General features: G+C 52.7%; 4 protein-coding genes across 4 annotated transcripts; 2 read left to right on the top strand and 2 right to left on the bottom strand.

Moving 5' to 3' along the window:
* Positions 1-170: 170 nt before the first annotated feature.
* CTRU02_200035 (galactan 1,3-beta-galactosidase) lies at positions 171-1,714 on the bottom strand (the record flags this gene model as incomplete). The annotated part of the gene is made up of 4 exons (XM_070203628.1): positions 171-830; positions 893-1,057; positions 1,132-1,560; positions 1,622-1,714. 4 exons carry the CDS (start codon positions 1,712-1,714, stop codon positions 171-173), a joined length of 1,347 nt encoding a protein of 448 aa, XP_070062210.1.
* A 1,130-nt stretch (positions 1,715-2,844) lies between these two features.
* CTRU02_200034 (uncharacterized protein) lies at positions 2,845-5,466 on the bottom strand (the record flags this gene model as incomplete). Its single annotated transcript, XM_036723151.1, has 3 exons — positions 2,845-4,876; positions 4,938-5,323; positions 5,380-5,466. 3 exons carry the CDS (start codon positions 5,464-5,466, stop codon positions 2,845-2,847), a joined length of 2,505 nt encoding a protein of 834 aa, XP_036584940.1.
* Positions 5,467-10,984: 5,518 nt separating this feature from the next.
* On the top strand, positions 10,985-13,032 carry CTRU02_200033 (patatin-like phospholipase; the record flags this gene model as incomplete). The annotated part of the gene is made up of 3 exons (XM_036723150.1): positions 10,985-11,051; positions 11,158-11,725; positions 11,793-13,032. The coding sequence occupies 3 exons, from the start codon at positions 10,985-10,987 to the stop codon at positions 13,030-13,032; spliced, it is 1,875 nt and encodes a 624-aa protein (XP_036584939.1).
* Positions 13,033-15,203: 2,171 nt separating this feature from the next.
* On the top strand, positions 15,204-18,216 carry CTRU02_200032 (uncharacterized protein; the record flags this gene model as incomplete). The annotated part of the gene is made up of 5 exons (XM_070203627.1): positions 15,204-15,374; positions 15,536-15,609; positions 15,692-16,242; positions 16,334-16,790; positions 17,088-18,216. The coding sequence occupies 5 exons, from the start codon at positions 15,204-15,206 to the stop codon at positions 18,214-18,216; spliced, it is 2,382 nt and encodes a 793-aa protein (XP_070062209.1).
* Positions 18,217-19,439: the final 1,223 nt, after the last annotated feature.

Below are 19,439 nucleotides of genomic sequence, written 5' to 3'. Positions count from 1 at the left end.
CAAGCGGCTCTGTTATATATATATATATATATATATATATATATATATTTCCTCTCTTCTTAATGTATATACTTAATGAAGATAATTATTGCCGTGGCTTGTACCGCCCACGTATCTCCACCAAGGCTTTGGGTGTGAGTGAGACCCTCAGATGCTAAAGAAACCCCTCTTCAGTTGACGGGCACAAAGATCCTATCTATATCAGCAACCCAAGATGAATCACTGCTGGCGATCTTAATGGTATTGCTCGAGCCGGCGTTGAGGTTGCAGAACAAGGAGCTGCTGCCCGGGGTCCCACCGACGGTAGGCAAGAACGAGACCGTCTGCGAAACACCGTTGCATGTCACCGTCGCCCACCGCTGGCTCGAGTCTCCGTTGACGTGCTTGATCCTCACGGTCGTGCGGCCGGATGACTGCACGCTCACATTGGAAAACTGCACCGCACCGGCAGCTGACCCGCCAAGGTATCCCGCCGCGGAACCGCCGCTGCATCCCGTGCAAGAGATGGTCTTGGCGCCGCCCGAGAGCGTCGCAGACTCGCCCTCGTACGAAGTCTCCGTCGGCCCGGGCGCCCAGGTTCCGGCCCCGACGTTGGGAACCCAGTTCACGTGGTCAGAGAGGGTGACGGTCGTGCCGGAGATGGTGAGCGGGAGCCAGACGTAGGTGCTCCGCATCAGCAGTTTGCTCACCCAGCGGTCGCCCATGTAAATCGCCATGTCACCGACAGGGAGAACGAAAGTGGTCTGGCTAGTGAATGTCTTGGAACCAACGGGTGCGAAAGTTTTCCAGGCGGACCACGGGCCGGCGAGAGAGGTTGCGTAGCTGTAGACCTAAATCGAGGGTTAGATGCACTGCGGGGAGAAAGACGGGTGAAAGTAGGGGAAGGACAAACATTGTCGTTGGGGTCCCAGCCAGTAAGCTTGCTTCCGAACATGAAATAATATCCGTTACGCTTGAGAATGGCCGGAGCCTCAATCCTGTCCGGCCAGAGATGAACAGTGTGCGTGACGTTGAGGTAGTCGGACGTGAGAGCATCAATACGAAGACCGTTGGCTCGCTGCGTATCGTGTTAGACCGGACTTCTACCCTGAGAAGAAGGCGGAAGATTAGAGAACGGGACGGAAAACTCACATCCTCACTCAAGAGGTAGGCGGACCCATCGTCATCCTTGTACAGCCCGATATCTCGACTCTGGAAGCCGAGTGGACGCCAACTGGCAAGATACGTGTACTTGCCGCACACGGTGTCCGAAGTAGCAACACCAACCTCGGCCTCGCCGTAATTGCTGCTGTCAATGTGCATGTACAAGACATACTTGCGCGTAGACTCGTTGTAGATGACCTTCGGCCGCTCGACGACTCGGCTGGGGCCGAGGTCGCCGCTGTTAGTACGCGAGAGAAGAGCTCCGACGTACGCCCACTCCACCAAGTTAGTAGACGAATAACAGTTAATGTTCTGGAACGCCGAGCCTTCGGTCTTGTCCTCGCCGATCATGTAATACGTCGACCCGACCTTGATGATGCCAGCGCCGTGCGCCTGGATGTGGCGGCCAGTGTTGGTCTGCCAGTTTCGTTCGGGTCAGTTCCAGCCAAACAAGATGGGAAGTGGCTTGACTCCTTACCGCCGTCCACGTGCCACCTGAAATGATTTGGAGCGTGGCCTCGACGAGGCCAGCCCCGGCTAGGAGGGAAGCTAGGCCGTTAAGCAGACGCATGATGGGCAAGTAACCGTTGTGTAAGCCCAGCTATGTCAATTGACCTCGCTGAAACACTGTCAGCCGTACCAAAGGTAGCAGAGGCTGTGAATCTCCAGAGCAACGAGCACCAAACTGAGCTCACATTAGAGGATATGCTGCGGTAGTTATAAGACTCCAACGCCAACCGCAATTTACCAACAACCGTGGACAGCGAGACACTAGAGTTCTCCGTTCCGGGATCCCCCTCCCCCCCTCTTATTCATACCTCTACGTCCGCCTCGTGTTCCATCAATAATCATTTGTCCATCTGTCTTCAGCCTGAGGACTAATATCAATCGGCTCTGTCGGGCGGATAATTTATGGTTCCTTCAATTGGAACCTTTACGCTTCATTTTCTTCCTGGACGGTGAGTGGCCAGCCAATATGGAGGTGGAGGTTGTGGGTGGCCCATGTGCTCGCCGTCAAAAGCTTCTCGGGGGTCTCAAAGCCGCCAGAGATTGCAACTAGCAAATAGAGTTACCATAAATAGAGATGGGCTGAATTCAAGTTGACAAGCAAGACATTAGACGAACACAATAGGCAGGTCATCTCATTTCCCCTCATCATGGGTATAGTGTGGACGTGTTGAAGCCATGCTTGAACCGACGACTCTCGAGCCCACCGGGCATCGGCTGATCTGCCGGGAGAGAACCACCGGGGTCTATTTGCCGAGGCCGCGCCAGGTAATCGAAGCTTGATTAACATATGCTCCCAGACAAATGCACAATGACATGGTAAAGGATCTTCTGGATGGCTCGTGATTCTTGCTGTAACTTTTCTTGCCCAGTTTTTAGTTCCTTTCCTAATCTTCTCCTTGAAAAAGACGCCCTTTCTTTTCTGTTTCGCACAGTTCCAATGATGCCTATCGCGACAAGCCAAACCGGCCGGTTTGGGAATCTCAGACTAGCTGCAACCCATAGTACCAAGAAGCGAGCTTTTTTTTTCTCGAGTAGAGTGAAAGTCATTCATATGTCTCATGTCAGTCGTTCCCGGATAACTCCTGCCAATCGTTGAAAACACGCCGTAGTATATAGGGTCGCGAAAAGTTCATAGCGCCGCGCCAACCTCCATCCAGAGCTGCGCCTCATGCTTCTTCCGTGGTACGGGCGCTAACTGTCCACTTCCATCTTGTCCTCTGTGGTGTCCCTTATTTCGGCCGCTATCTCTTCGGTTTCCTGTTTTGAATCTGAGAACGCCATTGACGTAGAATCTTTCGGGTCTCCTCCACTGACCGGACCGCCCACGCCGGTGCCGTTGCCAGCGCAAAGACGGTACTCGCCATCTTCTTTCCGCTCAATGATGCCTTCGTCAAGAGCCCACTTTGCTAGCAAACGATCCACGCCAAGCCGCTGGCCTTCGCCCTTTTCCATGTGCCTGCCAACATGTTCTGTCCACTCGTCCCATGAACCGGGTCCCTCGAAAACACTCTGGCAGTCGGGTTTCGGGCATGCGGACTTTTGAGGCGGTGACCGACGTGTGACCAGGCAAGTTGTCTGCATTTCCTTGACGTGACCCTCCCACTCGACCTGTAATTTGCTGTCACCTTTGGCAATTGCTTTCTTGATCGCAAATGGTGCGTGCATACGACGGAGATGCTGAGTGAAGAGGTCTTTTCGGTTGAACTCGTTTCCCTTGCCCTCGATCGTGCTCTGCGGACAAGATGAGCAGCGGTAATACTGTAAACAAAGATGCTGAGAGGCAATATGCCGTTTCCACTCGTTTTTCGAGCCAAATGTACTGGTGCAGCCCGCAAAAGAGAAGGCACAAGGGAACGGCCTGGTATGTGCAGCCGCAATATGCTTGCGCAGCGATGAGGAGTCTTTGAAGGGAGCATGGCTACACAGGGTACACCTGGTTTCTTGTTTCGGCGTTGCTTTCTGTATTGTTCTCCGCTGTTTAGGCTTTGCATTAGGGGTGCTCATATCAATGGAATGCATGGTGTCATCGGCTCCAGATTCGTTGGCGTCATGAGAAGAGCCTGTGTCCTCATGATTCGCAGGTATCACTCCGTCTGGCAGAGTTGTACGTTGTCGTTCTACAGCAGGCGGGGCCTCATCGCTAAGGTGGCGTACATGGCTCAAGGCCTTAAGCTGTTCGGCAGCCTCTTGCATCTCAGCCGAATCTTCGACATCATCTTTGCTATCAATTGCAGCTGCGACTGCTGCAGTGGCATATGATATGCCGGAGGGGGTGGTGTCTGAGCGACTGACTGCCTCATGATAGGCAGCGTCTTTGCTGTCAAGTGAATGTCGGTGGATAGCCGGTGTGCTTGCTGCCAATTCCCTTGCCTCCAACAAGATGCGGCCGTCTTCCACCTCTTTTGCTGTAGCCTTGATGCCGGAAGACCCCTTCAACTTTTGATACAAATGAATCATATTGTGTGATGTGATGTAGCCCAGGAAACAGCAAACCTTATCATGTTGTACAACATTCCAAATTGAGTGTGGCATCGATATCAGAAGCATGGTGGGCGGGCCAAGAAACATGCCCTCAACTTCGATCTTGGCAGCCAGGGGAGGCGTATTGTGCAGCCAGCCGTTGAAGAAGGACATATCTGGACTGGCATCCCCCACGAAAGTCGTGCATACCAGCACTCTCGCCTCATCGAATCGCAAATCAGTAACAGATTCAGGGTCAATAAGCTGGTCCTCTCTCGCTGTCCTTGACTGGGCTTCCCCGTCAGCTCCGTTACGCGGCGATTGCTGGGCCGTCCGAGCAGGCAAGGGGGCCAAGCTCAAACTTTGCCCCTTGCCAGGTGTGAGAGTAAAAAATATAGGAAGCTGAGATGCTGGAGGTGGAGTCTTGCTGGCACCATTGGTAAGTTTTGCGGACTGAGTATTTTCCTGCTGTCTCAGCAATACAATTTCCTCGTGTAATCGCGGAACACTGAAGGGTCTCCCAAGAGTGCTCAATTTATGCAACGCCTCAATTAAGTGATATGTGAAAGATTTGCCTGTGCTCTCTCGTGCAGTCAGTTCGGAGCCGCAAGCTGCAATGGCCTGCTTCACTCCATGACTGCCGGACACGGGAATATCGCGGGCGGTGCATGTGTCGAGCAAGAGAAGAATGTCAGATTGTGCATCTTCGAACAGGCAGCGGACACCGTCCCACTTGAGCTTTGCTGCGTCTTCTCGGTTGTTGCTATGGAGGAGCGGTCAGAATCCTGCAAGGGGGGGTTGCTCACAGCAGGTCCTCGACTCACCAGGCCCAGTAGAGCTGATTGTCTGCCCCAACATAGCCGTAACCAGCATAGTATATAATCAACAGATGGTTGTTGCGGGCTTGTTCAAGAAAAGAGGCCATTTGCACACCAAGCTTGATGCTGGGATTCGGTACAGTAGGAATATTCCATCGGTCGGTTCGATAGTTGTAGCGGTCTCTCAAGATGTTCTCCAGAGCTGTCAGATCAGCTTCGGTCGAGGTATCCTCCTCCCATCGTAACATTAGAACGGAGACGCTGTCATAGGGCGGGCGTTCGGTCTGACGCTGTATTAACATGGCGGCATCCTGGAGATGCCTCGCAAACGACTCGAAATCATGGCGCTCTGCTGGTGGGGCCTCCTGGACCTGGTGTTGCTGAGGCTGAGGGCTCAAGAGGTTAATTCAGGGGCAATTCGAGGAGAGTCGCACAAGGACGAGCTCACCGATTCGTGCGGGAAAGTTGTTTGGTCGGATTGCGATTGCTTCGGCATAAGGCGCCGCCTTTTGGACGGCTGAGATGGCTGCTCCATCTACAGTTGGGGTCAACGGGGCGACAGTTTGAACGGAGACTGGCTGGAATTGAGATTCTGTGCGATCATGGAAGGCACTCAATTATTAGGGACGGTTTGGGGATGTCTCAGAGATCGGGATTGGGGGCACGAGGAAGGGTTAGACGAGGCGAAAGATTGAGGTGGGAAGGCTTCCATCATTACCCAGCCTTTCCTCCCAGAGCTCTTGCGGCGAGGCTGCTGTCAAGACTGTTCTGGAACGTCGCTCTGATTGGTTGTGTATCACGCACGGACCTCTGTTCAGAATGGGGCTTTCTCTGCCTCTGGCGTCTGTCGCCCGGCCTGGCCGTTTCCCTCCTTCCTTCCTCCTCTCTTGAATGTCCCCCCCTTTCAGCACATACAATATAACCGGCCGACGAGCTTATCCTTAACGGCCTGCTGGCTGGCTATTTCTCTCACCCTCTGCAGTCCCCTCCTCGGGGCTAAGGTAGGCTGGGCTGGGCTTGCCCCTCCGTCCCACGCCTTGCCCTCCTCGGCGCCAACCGCCTTGTTCATTGCCTTCCACTGGTGCCACATGTCGAGCTTCTCCAAGTCATGCGGCAAGGTAGCTTCTTAGCTCCATTGGGCATGCGCTTGGGGGTCAGGCCATGACGGCTTCTTTTTTTTTTTTTTTTTCCTCCCCTCGGTCAACTGACAGAATAGTGTAGACGAATGGGTTGAGGCATTCATAGACAAACAGATGGATGATTTGGACTGTTGTCATTATCTTCCAGGTGATTGACTTGAACGACAACACTATCTTTCTTGTCACCTATCACTCAATCTCACTGGCCGACCGACCGCCTTGGTCGCAGTGCCACACCGTGCCATGCTGGTATTATGCCATGCCAACCAATCTTGCCGCCGCCACGCACCACACACACATGCACGCAAGGTATCTTCGCCTTGTCGGTCTGACGATAGACCGGGGAAGGTTGTCGCCAATTTGTGAACGAAATGCCTAATCTGACCAGCTGGAAGAAAAGACAATCAACTAACAATGGTGATATGAGACTCCTGCTGCAAGGCCGACGACTTACACTCTCAACCTACATCAGCAAAGCATTACTGCATGTATCAAGTTCCCCACCCACCCAACACCTCATCACTCCCTTTTCTTTGGCCGCTGGCCAATTGACAGAGGGCAGTCACCGTCTCGCCAGTTTCCAGTCTCTCCGCCTTCCCATCGTTGTTGCTGTTCAGTTGCAGCCTCCCCAACTCCTAGCCGAAGGGAACAGATACGCGTCGTATGTGGTAGATCAATTTTCGTTCCGTGGACCGGTGTACACCATCAGACCGTTGATGTCTTTATCTAGTACGAGAATGTCAAACATGTGTATGCCTATTGAGGCTTCTGGATCGCCAAAAAAAAAAAGAAAAAAAAAGTGAGACACCACAACGCACTTTGATTGGGTTCCCTGTCATCGCACGTAACAAAAACCCAGTGCACGAGCCCTAGGGGACTTTACTGATCGCTACAACCATTGTAGCTCCCCTCAATTGGGACAATCTTAACTTCTCGGTGCGGGCGCTGACGGCAGAGATCAAGGACCTTTCCCGGCAACAGGGGACATAGCTCCGAGAGCTTTGGCATAAGCTGAGCAGTTACCTGTAGAGTGCCATGCACAGCTGGGTCAGAAGTCATGCATCTCTCTTAAAACAATGCCACAGAAGGTCCGCAGAGCAAGAAAATCCTCTCGAATGGCGACCCATGTATCTAGCTTCAAAAAGGGCTTTTCTTCTTCTCCAAAGTTAGTGTCTCAAAAAGATAGACTCCCGTCAAGCAAGACACCCAAGCTTACCAGTTATGGCATCCAACTGTAGCAAATACTACTGTGACTGTTGAGTGGTACTACATCAATAGTAACAAACGACGCCACAAAATGGCCATAGGTGTTTCCAGTATAAGTTTTTGCAGATTATGTCTTTATAAACGTGATTACACCTTGTTGGAACGGCTTAGAATATGAGAGGTATTGTAGCACACGCCGATTGCCTTCCAACCCCGAGTCGGGTGTGGGTCGCCGGCAAAAGAGGGGTCAGTCCGATCCGCCGATTCCGCGTCTACTGAGCCGATGTGCTGCTTCTTACGATGTCACAGCTTCCAGTTCTGTCAGACCGAGGACCAAAATTGACGTCTCATCCATCAGAAGCTTAGCGGCCAAAACAAAGGGTGCCCGTTTCTATCACAGCTATCATTTTCATCGGTTACTTCCGGAGGGAGGCCTCAATCATGTGAGGCTTCTACAATACATCTGTCACTTCACCATTCCACAAATGTTTGCTGGAGCGCCAAACCGCTTGCTCGGCCAAGCTTACGGCTCCAATTTATCAAAAACCATATTCCAGGAAACTGGTTGCCGAATCAAACCATACCGGGGATATCCCATGGTAACAGGAGGCTATTGAGTAACAAAGTCCTCGATGTGGCGCAAGGCTCAGCCCAAAGTGAGTCGCATCACGAAGTTGGGCGTGTTGTGGGCCTCTGAGTCGGTCACCAAAAAACCTCGGGTACCGTCAGGGCTATTACTTAGTAATAATGCCCGGAATACTTGCTTACCTTTTTTTTCCCTTGCTTGGTGTGGAGTTATCCACCTTCACTTTTTGGAAACATGATAACAGAAGCAGGTTAAGACCCTCTTGCCAAGGGGACACATACGGAAGACGATGCAAGGCAAGTAATCACAGGAGGCAAGGGAACGTACTCCTGTCACACGAGCGCATGCAAGTGGCGACTTGAATGCCGGGAACAAGCCGCAAGGTGTATCTGTTATCGATGGTTTGGCTTGAGCGATCCCTTCAGGGCCATCCACGTCCAAGCCTTGCACAGCCACGCTGGTCAGAAGTTTCCAACGTCTCGCTCAATACCAAGTGCGCTCCGTAGCCAATCAACCCTCCAAAGAGGAGCTTTTTTCTACGGAGAAGGTGGGAGCTAACGCGGCCGGACGGCACAACAGCTGAATGATGATGGATGGCACTGCTGACGTGCGGGTATGGTCACGAGAAGGGGGTCTTTGGCGGCAGCCGCTAGGCGTGCGAAACGGTCAATAGGATATCTGTACTGTACCTCGTCTAGTGCACTGCAGCCCTGGAAAACAGCTGCTTCTTTTGGGAGAAACCACAGAAAAGCATGCCGACCAGAACCAACTACAGTGTAGGCATCGTATGGGAAGACATTCACCGGCGGCGGGGTCGTTCGCACCAAGCTAAGGGTTGCAGGTGCCAAGCAGCGCTTTTGCTGCCCCTGGAAGAGATATGGGGAAAATCCACTGCAGCTATCCTGTGCGTTTGGTCTGCTGAGGACACAAAGAGACAATGCAGCCGGCAATAGTCATCACGGACCCCGATGGCTAAGGATCTGTTGGGGTATCCTTGCCTGACGTATCCCTGTGTTATCTCTCTCTTTTTTTCTAAACCGCTTTTCGGAGTTTATGGAAAAAGTTTGGAGGTAAGACAAAGATGCCGAGCGTCTCTTGGCCTCGGAGCACAGGACAAGTTTCGCTACGCTTGACAGTGACTGCTCCATCGTTGATGAGAACACACGGAAGACTGCGGGGCGGTACTTCGATATGGTACTGGTTGGTCACCATGGAAGAGAGAAGAAAAGCTTATGGTTTAGCGACGTGTAGCAATCCTGTTAGGACTAATAATCCAACAGAAAGGACCGTTCTAGTGCAGGTCCCGGAGATCCCACAGCAAGGAACAAGGCCCCCGAACTTTCATCAGTGGGCGGGGTGTTCACAAGCTGCGATTGGGCTAAATTGCAATGGTCATTCAAGAGAAACTTTCTTCCCGGCGTCGTCTGGTCTCCATTTCGAGGTCCAGTTTCGGGTAAGGCGTTGCCAGATTGCCGTAAGATATAGCCTAAGCATCAACCGTCGCTCTGCCTTGCAGCGTGCCTTGTGTCTCTATACAGTGTCCGAGAGCTCTGTATGGATAGCACACGAGAGAAAGCGCGGGACGATCTTGCGTCTGGGCTAGGGCCCTGCAGGCTGCTGATTCGTGCGGCAAACCAAATGTTGGGCGCCGCTCGGGAGGCCTACGATGGGGTGCTCCATGTGTTGATTCATGTGGGAGGATAGCTGATGAAGTGCAATTGGTGTTGAGTCAACGAAGATTCTGGAGGAACCATATGGTGATCTGACAGGGTAGAGCGGGTATACATATTAGTGTGTAAGAAGCTGAGCTTACCTTGCTTCGTTTGCTTGCTTGCTAAGGCTGCAGGTGAGGAATTTGTGACCGCAGAATGCAGGTCTGCACCGTTCTTTCCTGGGCCGTCGAACAAGGGAGGCCGTTGGAAGCTACAAACTGAACGGGGCCCAGCAGGTGCCGTGACAGGGAAGGAACGTGCAAAAGTGACAGCTCTATGGCGTAGGTGCCTTACAGATCTACCTAGATAGAAGGTACCTGAGATACAGCGGATAGTGGAGGCAGGTGCCCAGTCTGCCAATGTTCCTTCCTGGGAAAAAACTACTCATGGAATGCGAGAATGCCTTTCGCTACTTCCGAGCAGGCTGCGCATCCATTACATACAACGGATACGCAATCCATAAACCAAGTCCGCCCGAAACTCCCGACTCCATAAACTCTGCCGGTGCCCTCACTTGCTAATCACGACCTCGAAAATTGTCAATTCGTCTTCTCGCCTTCGTCGCGTTACAACCTATTTTTACCAGGACTTCGTTAGCCCCTACCCTCAACACCTTCTCTCTACTAGTGGGGGGACGACCTGAAGATCCTCTCCGTGTTAGACTCGATTCCCGCCTCCCACTCACTCCAACTACACCATAGAGGGAGCCAAGACGTCGGGCCTGGTGTAAAAGGCGGCCTGCTATTCGCGCACTTTCATCGTCGCTTAAACAAACCCAGGTCATAACTAAATTAGCACATTGGCCGCTGTGGCGTCACACGCATTTACCCGTCGCAACTCACTGGCTTTGTCATAGTTGCCTTGCCGCGCTCTCTCTCTCTTTCTCTATCTTGTTGCCTTTACTTCGCCAGTCAGTACGAGAGCACAGCTTCAGTCAGCAGCTCTATACGCCCAACACCCGACACGCGGTAACCTGGATGAGACTGACCGACGCTAGAAAAAAGAAGAAGGGGAAAAAAAATGTAAGCGTCCCCAAGTGGGCAAGTGACAGGGTCGACAGGCTCCATTCACGATTGGGCGGGCATGGCAGGGTACTTCTGTCCAAGGCGCAAACCGTTCCTTGCGTCACCCTCCCACTCGTGATCAGACCTTACCTTGCCGCCTGCCACACCCTTACCTCTCCTCCCACTACCATTTACTTACACACTTGCACCTGCTAGTCTGCTTTCCTCGCACTGCACCGATTTTATAATACTCTCCATCTTGCAAAAACCAACGCCCCCCTTCGAAGCGGCTCCTTGCGACTGCCAAACAAAAGTCCTTGAGCGCAATCCCGAATTCGCAAAGTTACAAAGTATCCACCGGTCGATCGCAGCTAAGCTGGCGTACTCACGGGAGCCCGCGCAAGTCATGGACCTAAATGGGGTCAGGAGGAGGGATACCACCAAAGGGCCCCCCCTCCGCATCTTATCGCTAGGTAAGTCTGCTCGCCAGCACAATCCCTCGTTCTGGCGCATACTGCGAGCGGCGGTGCGAGACAACCAAAATAAACCGATGCAGTTGACTGACATACTTTGCGACAGATGGTGGAGGAGTCCGTGGTTACTCGATGCTTATCATTATCCAAGAGCTCATGCACCGTACCTACGTCGAGATCGAAGGAAGAGCCCCGCACCGAAACGAAATCCCCAAACCTTGCGACCACTTCGACCTCATTGTTGGAACGGGGACTGGCGGCCTCATCGCGCTGATGCTCGGTCGATTACGTCTAGACTTGGAGACGTGCAAACAGCTCTACGTGAGGCTTACACGTATGGTGTTTGAAACCGACAAGACTATCGCTGGGATCCCCTACCGATCAACTCTGTTCAAGGCTTCGAAGCTAGAGGAGGCCATCAGGGAAGCAGTCAGGGAGCACACCATTAATGAGAAAGAGGGCAACGATGGGACCGAGAACGATATGATTAGCCCTCTCAACTCGGCTGCTTATTCTAGCGCAGCCTCGGGCCCTCGGAGGCACAGTAGTAACGCGAGTACTGTTAGCTTTAGTGCACGCAGCCCACAGGCTCAGATGTCAAGGCCTGCATTCAACTCGCGTTATGGAAACCCCAATGCTAGGCTATACGACGCAAGAGAAAACAGGACCAAGACGTAAGTTGTCAAGATGTGCACACTTGCGATTTAGGTACAAGTCCATGGCCGACTGACATTCTTGTAGCGCTGTACTAGCAATGTACAAAGGTTCTCGCAGAGGGAGTCCCCCAGCTATTCTGCGATCCTACGACTCGAGGAGAGAACCCCCGCCAGAGTTCGACTGCAAAATTTGGCAGGCAGGTCGGGCAACTTGCGCCATCGGCCTCGCTTTCAAGCCGATTCAAATTGGTCAATCTGTTTTTCATGACGACGGCGCCGGCACCTTCAACCCTGCCCCGGAAGCTTTGGACGAGGCGGTAGTGAATGAATGGCCTGGCCGTGAGGTCGGCGTCTTCGTCAGCGTTGGGACCGGTAGACGACCGAAGGGTAGTGATGCAAACCAGCAAGTGTGGTACGAGGGCTTCATGGGAGAGTTTGCCGAGGCGCGTCGAAAGCTCATCTCTAAAATCGAGGGGTGTGAGGTGATCCACGAGCAGATGAGGAAGGACTATCTCTCAAAGAGGAACGTCAGTGTTGACAACTACTACCGTCTTAATGTGGAGGTTGGCGTTGGCGAGTTTGGTATGAACGAATGGCACCGCTTGGCCGACATCAGCACTGGTACACGGCAATATCTTCGGCGGGAAGCCGAGCAGAAAATGGTCCAAGGTGCGTCTGCGAAACTGGCCAAGATCCATAGGGCAAATATACGGTTTGCCCGTTTACCAGATGTTCCGGAGCTGGTCAAGTCCACTTCGGATGCTAGCGAGCCGTTTGCTGTAGAGCTGCCAGCCGAGATCCCTTCATCGTGGCCACCGCATAACACACCACCCAGCCGTCAGTCATATGAATCCGGCATGGAGAATTTGCATGTTCCTTCGCCTCTCAGCCCTTCACCGAGGAGCTCTGGCGAAAGACTGCATGCACCGGTCGCTGCACACACAGGAACACCCCCCGTCGGGCAACGACCGCCGCCACCACCAAGTACACATTCAGTGGGCACAAACGAAGACGAAGTCGACAGACTAGTTGTTACAGCGCCTACACCATCACAATACAGATATGCGGCCGGTGCGGATAAAATTGCTATCATGAGCCCAGACGAGTATCCCAGATGGCAAAGCCCACCACCAAACGGGCATGTACAACAACAATCACTGCAGCCACAGCGCATTCCACCACCACTGCCTCCTAAGACACCACTTCCAGAACATCAAACGGGCGGAAACCGTCGTCCAATTGGCGCTACCCCACTGCCTTACCCTCTTGATGATGAGCCTCCACCAGTAAATATGGCAAGGAAGCCAGACTACCGTGGGCGGTAGGTGGAAGGAGTCGCCCGACTGGCATATGACGACAGACTCCTCCCGTATAAGCATACAACCAGAAGAATCACCGGTCCGTATCTAATTATGAGACAATGAAAAGAAATGCATATCAGAAATATGCCAGTCACGCAGAATTACGAATTGGAGCAATGCGACAACAGGCGGTGTTTTATTTTCTTCTTTTTTTTCTATTTTTGGTCTCTTGGTTATGTGGACGTTGGTATCAGGACTTGGGATTTGTAGTAAAGATACCATTCTTAGCATACTGGATAAGCTCAGGGTGTCCTGCAGCGACACACAAAAGCTGGTCAAACTAATGAGATAATGTCGTTCCCCCCCCCCTTGTTTGGGCCGTCATTCGTGACTTCATCGTCTGATAGTCTCCCGGCGTTACTGCTTCTTAAACGGTGGCGAATCCCGAACACTCGGGAGCTAGTGGAACACTACGTCACGGCAATGTGGGCCTCGCTGATCAGCTGCCGGCCAAACTTCTATGTAAGGCATGTAAGCTTAAACCGCTTATCCTTCCAGTGCCAGAGTTCTTCCACGTCCATGATATTTCCGGCTTGCCCAGTTTAATGTACTGACGTTTCTTCCCCTAACCTCGGTTCCTTTCTACTTCACCATCTCGACTCCTCATCATCATACCGAATCTGTTGACCAGACTCGTGACTCCTCTGTCAATGACGTTTGATCCTACCAGACACTCAGCTGGTCAACGTGGCAGAATATAGCGCCCAGCCCCGAGGCGCCACTCGAAATCGCTCAAAGAAAATTACGTGAGCCCCGCGAATTGGCATTCGTTCTAAGGGCTTCCTACGTACACTTGACTCCCCAGGTGTTCAAGGATTGGATCGAGCAACGAGAGAGCGTTACAAGGCTGAGCAGCAGGAATACGTTTCCTAACCAGAAACATCGGACAGCGAACGGCGCTTACATGGCATGGTTTACGACCCAAGTCTCATCGTTTCTTATTCATGCGCTATAATACGGGCTGACGAGCTCAGCAAGACATTATCACTCTCCTGACTGGCACTTCACTATAAGCATGTACCCATAGGTCAAAGAGATTCAGCTGTCCCCTGGCTGTACAAAACTACATATCAGTAGCTGACTGCTGTGTCACGAATTCAGATGATAGGTTCGCAAGCTTTTGTTTCTTTATCTTTGTTGTCACCCCTGTTAAAGCTTTTTTTTCGTGGGGAAAGGGAATAGGCATGTGCCACTGTTCCGTTGCCAGTAACTACAGTTCAAGGGGTACTGCATGCATTCTTGATCCAGAACATGCTTCTCGATACGATTGATTCGAGTTGGAATTCTTGAGGCCATCATCGTTTACAATTTGACAAACTATTGACGCGGCCTTCACTGGTTCGTGGGCCTTGGAATCCTAGTCGGTGTTCGCCGGCGGTAGAATGTGACAAGGTCGCAGGCTTATTAGGCTGGATGAGACATGCCTGTCTCTATCAGCTGGGTGAGAAAGAGCCAAACCAAAAGCTCGATCTGCTAATGGACGACTAGAATTTTCAAGCTGGGCTCTTGTTGCCGTTTTGAGAAAGAAACGGTCATTCGACGTTGCGCGGCGGTGAGCTTCAGGTGTCCCTGATTGACATTTACAGCTAATTCAGCCTCCTTACGGGCTGGCGACGCCAGTCTCCTGAAGTTAGGCGCAACGCAAGGCAACAGTTGGTGATACACTGCCTGTGGCTGAATCTTAATGCGAAGGAGATGGTGTCCCAGCGACTGGTAGCCTTAAATCATATTCGCGGGCTAGTTCAGTACCTCGTTCTCTAACCCATGCTATCGCACACATTTGTCAACTCAGGTTTCTGATTAGCAAATTTGTCCTGAAACCCCTTCTCAGTCGACATAATCTGACGCGACTGGCTCTCATACGTCTTAGCATTATGATGGAACCATTCAGGCGTCTTCGCACTAGCGAATCAAGCTAATGCAGATTGACCAAACCACCACCCCGGAAGATGCCACTTGTGGCTTTTCCTCAGCTCCGCTAATCCAACGCTAGACTAAACGTGTCAAAATCCGACGACTTGCAGGCAAGCCTCCTTTTCTTGTTCGGCGACCATAGAGGCACCTTCTGCTCAGGGCCCGCCCCTGACCCTTTCAAGTCCTTATAAGTCAGCCCTACGGTCGAAGGTCCCAACGTCATGGATGTGGTTCCTCAAGGTGGAACAGGACCAGGTGCCCCGAGGATAGGGGAAGGTCGCCGCATTCAGAACATGTCCGAAGGGTCGCAGCAACAGCGGCGGGCATCGCGCAATATGCGTGCCGAGAGAACCACAACGTCTTGCGGAGAGTGTAGGAGGCGGAAGCAGAAGGCATGTACACCACGTTAGCCACTTTCCTGTCTTGGACGGGTCCTTACGTCCTTGTTTTTTGTCCAACTATCGAGGCCTAAGCTGTGGGATGAGACCAATTGTTCTTGGTGATCCCAGTAATCCTCGAGATTGCAAGAATCGTATGACTGACAGCCAGCCAGTGCGATCAACAACAGCCATGCGGCAACTGCCAGCGGCGGTTCCCTCAGCCAGTATGCGAATACCGCATAGGGAAGTGAGTATCACAAAACAATGGCCCATTCCCTTACCGAAGCTTCGTGTTGTCTTGGGTATGGTCTAACATTGCGTGGTCCCAGCCGGATACCTGGGACATCAACTTTTCCGGCACCAGCAAGAGCTGGCGGACGAGGCCTAGCTCGCGATCTCTCAGATTTAAACAGTCCTCTAATAGAAATATCGCGACTCCAGGGAACGTCTAGGCCTGCCAACGCACGTTGGCCAGGGGCCGCTGTTACGGGATCTCTCTCGGGGTTCGATGCGAATTTAACGACTACCGACCTCTTTCAAGGCAGCAAGCTAGCATGGATCGCGGACAGGAGCATCGGGTTGACAACACCTCCATCACGGCTTAAACTGATACTGGGCGATTCTAGCTGCATGCTTGATTTAGATCCCTTCCAAGCCTCCCAACAGGTCCTTACGTACCGCCGTGCATTCCCAAACCTAGTTCTTGGAGCTGAAAATGACGACAAGAGAGAAGAATGGACTACTGACGACGATGTAATACAAATAGTCTGGGCCCATTCCGCGCAGACAAGGCCTCAACGGCAAATAGGGGACATGGAAGATCAGTTTGGGCATCTGCCGATAGCTCAGACACCGCTCAATAAGAAGCTTCTGAGAATTTGTGAGCCGCCTTCTTTCTTCACTTATTCATACGCTGGCCTCCAGGATAAGTCAACAAGACTCAACGAAGCTAATGACATTCCCTGATACAGACTTCACCATACTCTCCCGCTTCAAGGCGTCTCTGATCGGAGACCCAGACCCCAACAACCCATTTGTAAAGGTTTATGCCCCATTTTGTGTCCAGGACCCCCTCGTCGTACAAATCATCATGTACGCCTCAGCCTGCTACCTACATGAGACTGGCCACCTCCCGCGGACGGCCCTAATGGCCAATAAGGGCCGCGCCATCCATATGCTGAACCAGCGGATCAGTTTTGGCCAGGCCACCACCTCCGGCAGTAGCAGCGAAAACGCCGGCAGAGGAGGCGGAAGGACAGGAGACGCGGCCGTTGCAAGCGTCATTCAGCTCACCGCCGCCGAGTGGTACTGGGGCGAGGCTGAAGAGGACGTCCGGCATCATTTCTCCGGCTTACGGGACATGATTCGAATCCGCGGCGGTTTTGATCACCTAGGGATGAATGGCATCTTGGCGAAAAACGCAATATGGTACGTTAAGCTTGGAACATTCATATTTACTGCCCTGGGCTCTTTTCTTTTACTTTTGGTCTATTCCCTTCCTAGGTTTTGCTCAATTCTTATTTTTATTCGTCTCTTTATTTTGCTTTTTTTCTCTTCATTTTTCTTTTTTCTTCATTACCCCCGGCCCCTCGCCTTGGTATTACGAACCGTTCGTTCGTCTGACCCTCTTTCGTCTCTTGACTCGTAAATGGGTCTTTTCTTTGCATTCGACATGCCGGCGGACTTTTGAATGTCTTGGAAGTGCGCTGACTGACTCATTTGTAGTCACGATGTCTCCATAGCACTCGCGCACGAAAACAGCCCACTGTTGCTGTCCCAGCCCCATGAAGGCGGCGGAGGCCCAAGTCAGCCGTGGGCGGCGGACTACGCCTTCGCCGACCCTATAAAAGACGTGCCCTTTCGCATGTCACACTGCACACCTTTCGTTCACAAGCTAACTTCCGTGGGGACGTTACCGACATTTGCCGAGTGCGCGCAGTCCCTTGGAGTCCACCGGGCGACGGCATCCATACTTGACAATGTGAGGTTCCTCTTTCGGGCCGTAGAGGCAGCGTACGCGACGACAGAAAAGACGACTACCGATCCGGCTGGCGAGCGAACGACGAGAGCGCCGACCAAAGCGGCATCGCGCAAAGTGCAACTCACGGGAAAGTACATTCATGAACACATTCTGAGTTTGCATCCTACGATACCGGGACATCGACAGTCTTCGCCAGGCGTATCGACACAGGGAGGGAATTCCCCAGGGAGCAATTATTTTGCTGGCACAGATGAGGAATCTATTCGAAGCGGCAGCATATCGAGCACCGGCACAGCCGGACCTGGTTCCGGCGGCCTAGGCCGCTCACCACCGGCGGCGGGGTCAGACTCCACTACGACACCGGACACTAGCAACTCGCCGACAAGCCCTCGATCGATAGCGGCGCCATATCAACAACACCAGCACCAGCAAAGCCCTGACTACATGTACCAGGTGATTCGAGCCGCTGCCATTGTCTACAGTCGGGCTATTATGGACCGGGTACCGCTGAGCGTCGCATGCACAAATACTGAATTTCTGCATATTTGGACAACGACGTGGCGTGTACCGCTGCTGACATGGAACGGCGCGGTGAGTATCTTTCAATGGATCATGCTAGTCATTGCACCTGCTTGCCACAAGACACCGCATGCGCGGTTCGTCAAGAATATGCTCATGGTCAGCACGCTCACACTCGGGGTGGACAACTGGGCGGTGACTATCGACGCCGCGAGAGCCGCCATTAAACTGCAGCACTGGCTCAAGGGCGAAGACACGGAAGAGGAAGAAGGCGAGGATGAAATGGGAGAAGGAGAGGGAGAGACAGAGAGGGGGGGAGCAGGGCGGCGATTCCCCGGACGCGAAGAGCGGTGAACGGGCGTGGGCCATGGCCCCCCTCTCTCTTTTTCTCTCTTTGGCGACCTGTAAGGACTATTTCTCTGGGCAATTTGGTGTCCCGACTGCAAAACGAGAACGAGGACGCTCGATGCTTGCAACGCGCAGAACGACCGACAGACAAATACAGCGAGGCGTAAGAGATTTCAGAAGTGGGACAATCCACTGACGAGCGGGTTTTACTACATACAGCATGACGTTTTCCAGCATAAAGGTCCAGAAAGTATCTGCAAACCAATATAGGGACTTGTGCTCTAGGGTGCCCGGGTGTTACAACTAGCCACGAGGTATTGAAGACAAATACCTACTACGGCAATATGTCTTGCCGGCGGCAACACACGTAAGAAGGCGTGGTTGTCCGTGGACCAGCTGGCTAGCTTATGCAGCTGGCGGGGATACTACGATGGACTTGCATAAGATGACATGAGGGAAAAAAAGAACGAGAGGGCAGGGTAGAGAACAGGGCAGGGTACAAGGAAGTTCGTTTGGGATCACGATGGCTACAACGGAAGGCTACCTTGCCATAACGTCGTCATTTCACCCCATCACACATCCCTACACGATCCGACTTCCGAAATTACTCCTGGGGAAGCGCTTGCACCTTCCGCGGACAAGGTGAAGGGGTGGTAGTCGAGGAGAGAGATGTGAACGTGAGTGCGTGGAAAGGAAAAGGGAGGGTGGTTGGAGGGTACGAACAGCGTAAAGGGGGAGGGTGGAAAAGGGGAGGAACAGGGGAAAGACTGGTCGGTGAGATTGCTGCGGCTCTGAACTCTAAAGAGTGGGTGATGATACCAGACCCCCCTCCCTCCTCACTGTCTTCCTCTTCTTACCCCCCCTCCCCCTGGGTGCACGAGAAGTACACGGAGAGTTCCAGTGTGGTAAAGTAATCCGGGAGGGTTGGTGGGCACCCAGGAAACGAGCTTCTCCCTTGACAGTTCAAGCCGATGCGACGCTGTCCACGTTTTTGACGGCAACATGTAACTCGCCGAAGCTTGGACGAGTAACGTTCAGTATCCCGCGAAACGGATGACCGCCCTGCCCGGGGCCCATGGCGAAGGACATGCAACGCCGTTGTCGTTCTTCCGCCTGCGGGAGCCACGTGGGCTGTCCCAGAAGCTGTACTGAAGAACCTAAACCGTCTGGCGCCGTTTCCAGTTACCACTCCGCTGGGGACCGCACAGAACGAGATTGACCGAATCCGG

The sequence above is a fragment of the Colletotrichum truncatum genome (assembly GCF_014235925.2).
Source record: "Colletotrichum truncatum strain CMES1059 chromosome Unknown Contig_0001, whole genome shotgun sequence".
NCBI classification, from domain to species: domain Eukaryota; kingdom Fungi; phylum Ascomycota; class Sordariomycetes; order Glomerellales; family Glomerellaceae; genus Colletotrichum; species Colletotrichum truncatum.
The sequence above is the reverse complement of the archived record's forward strand: the minus strand, read 5'-3'. Positions and strand labels throughout refer to the sequence as shown.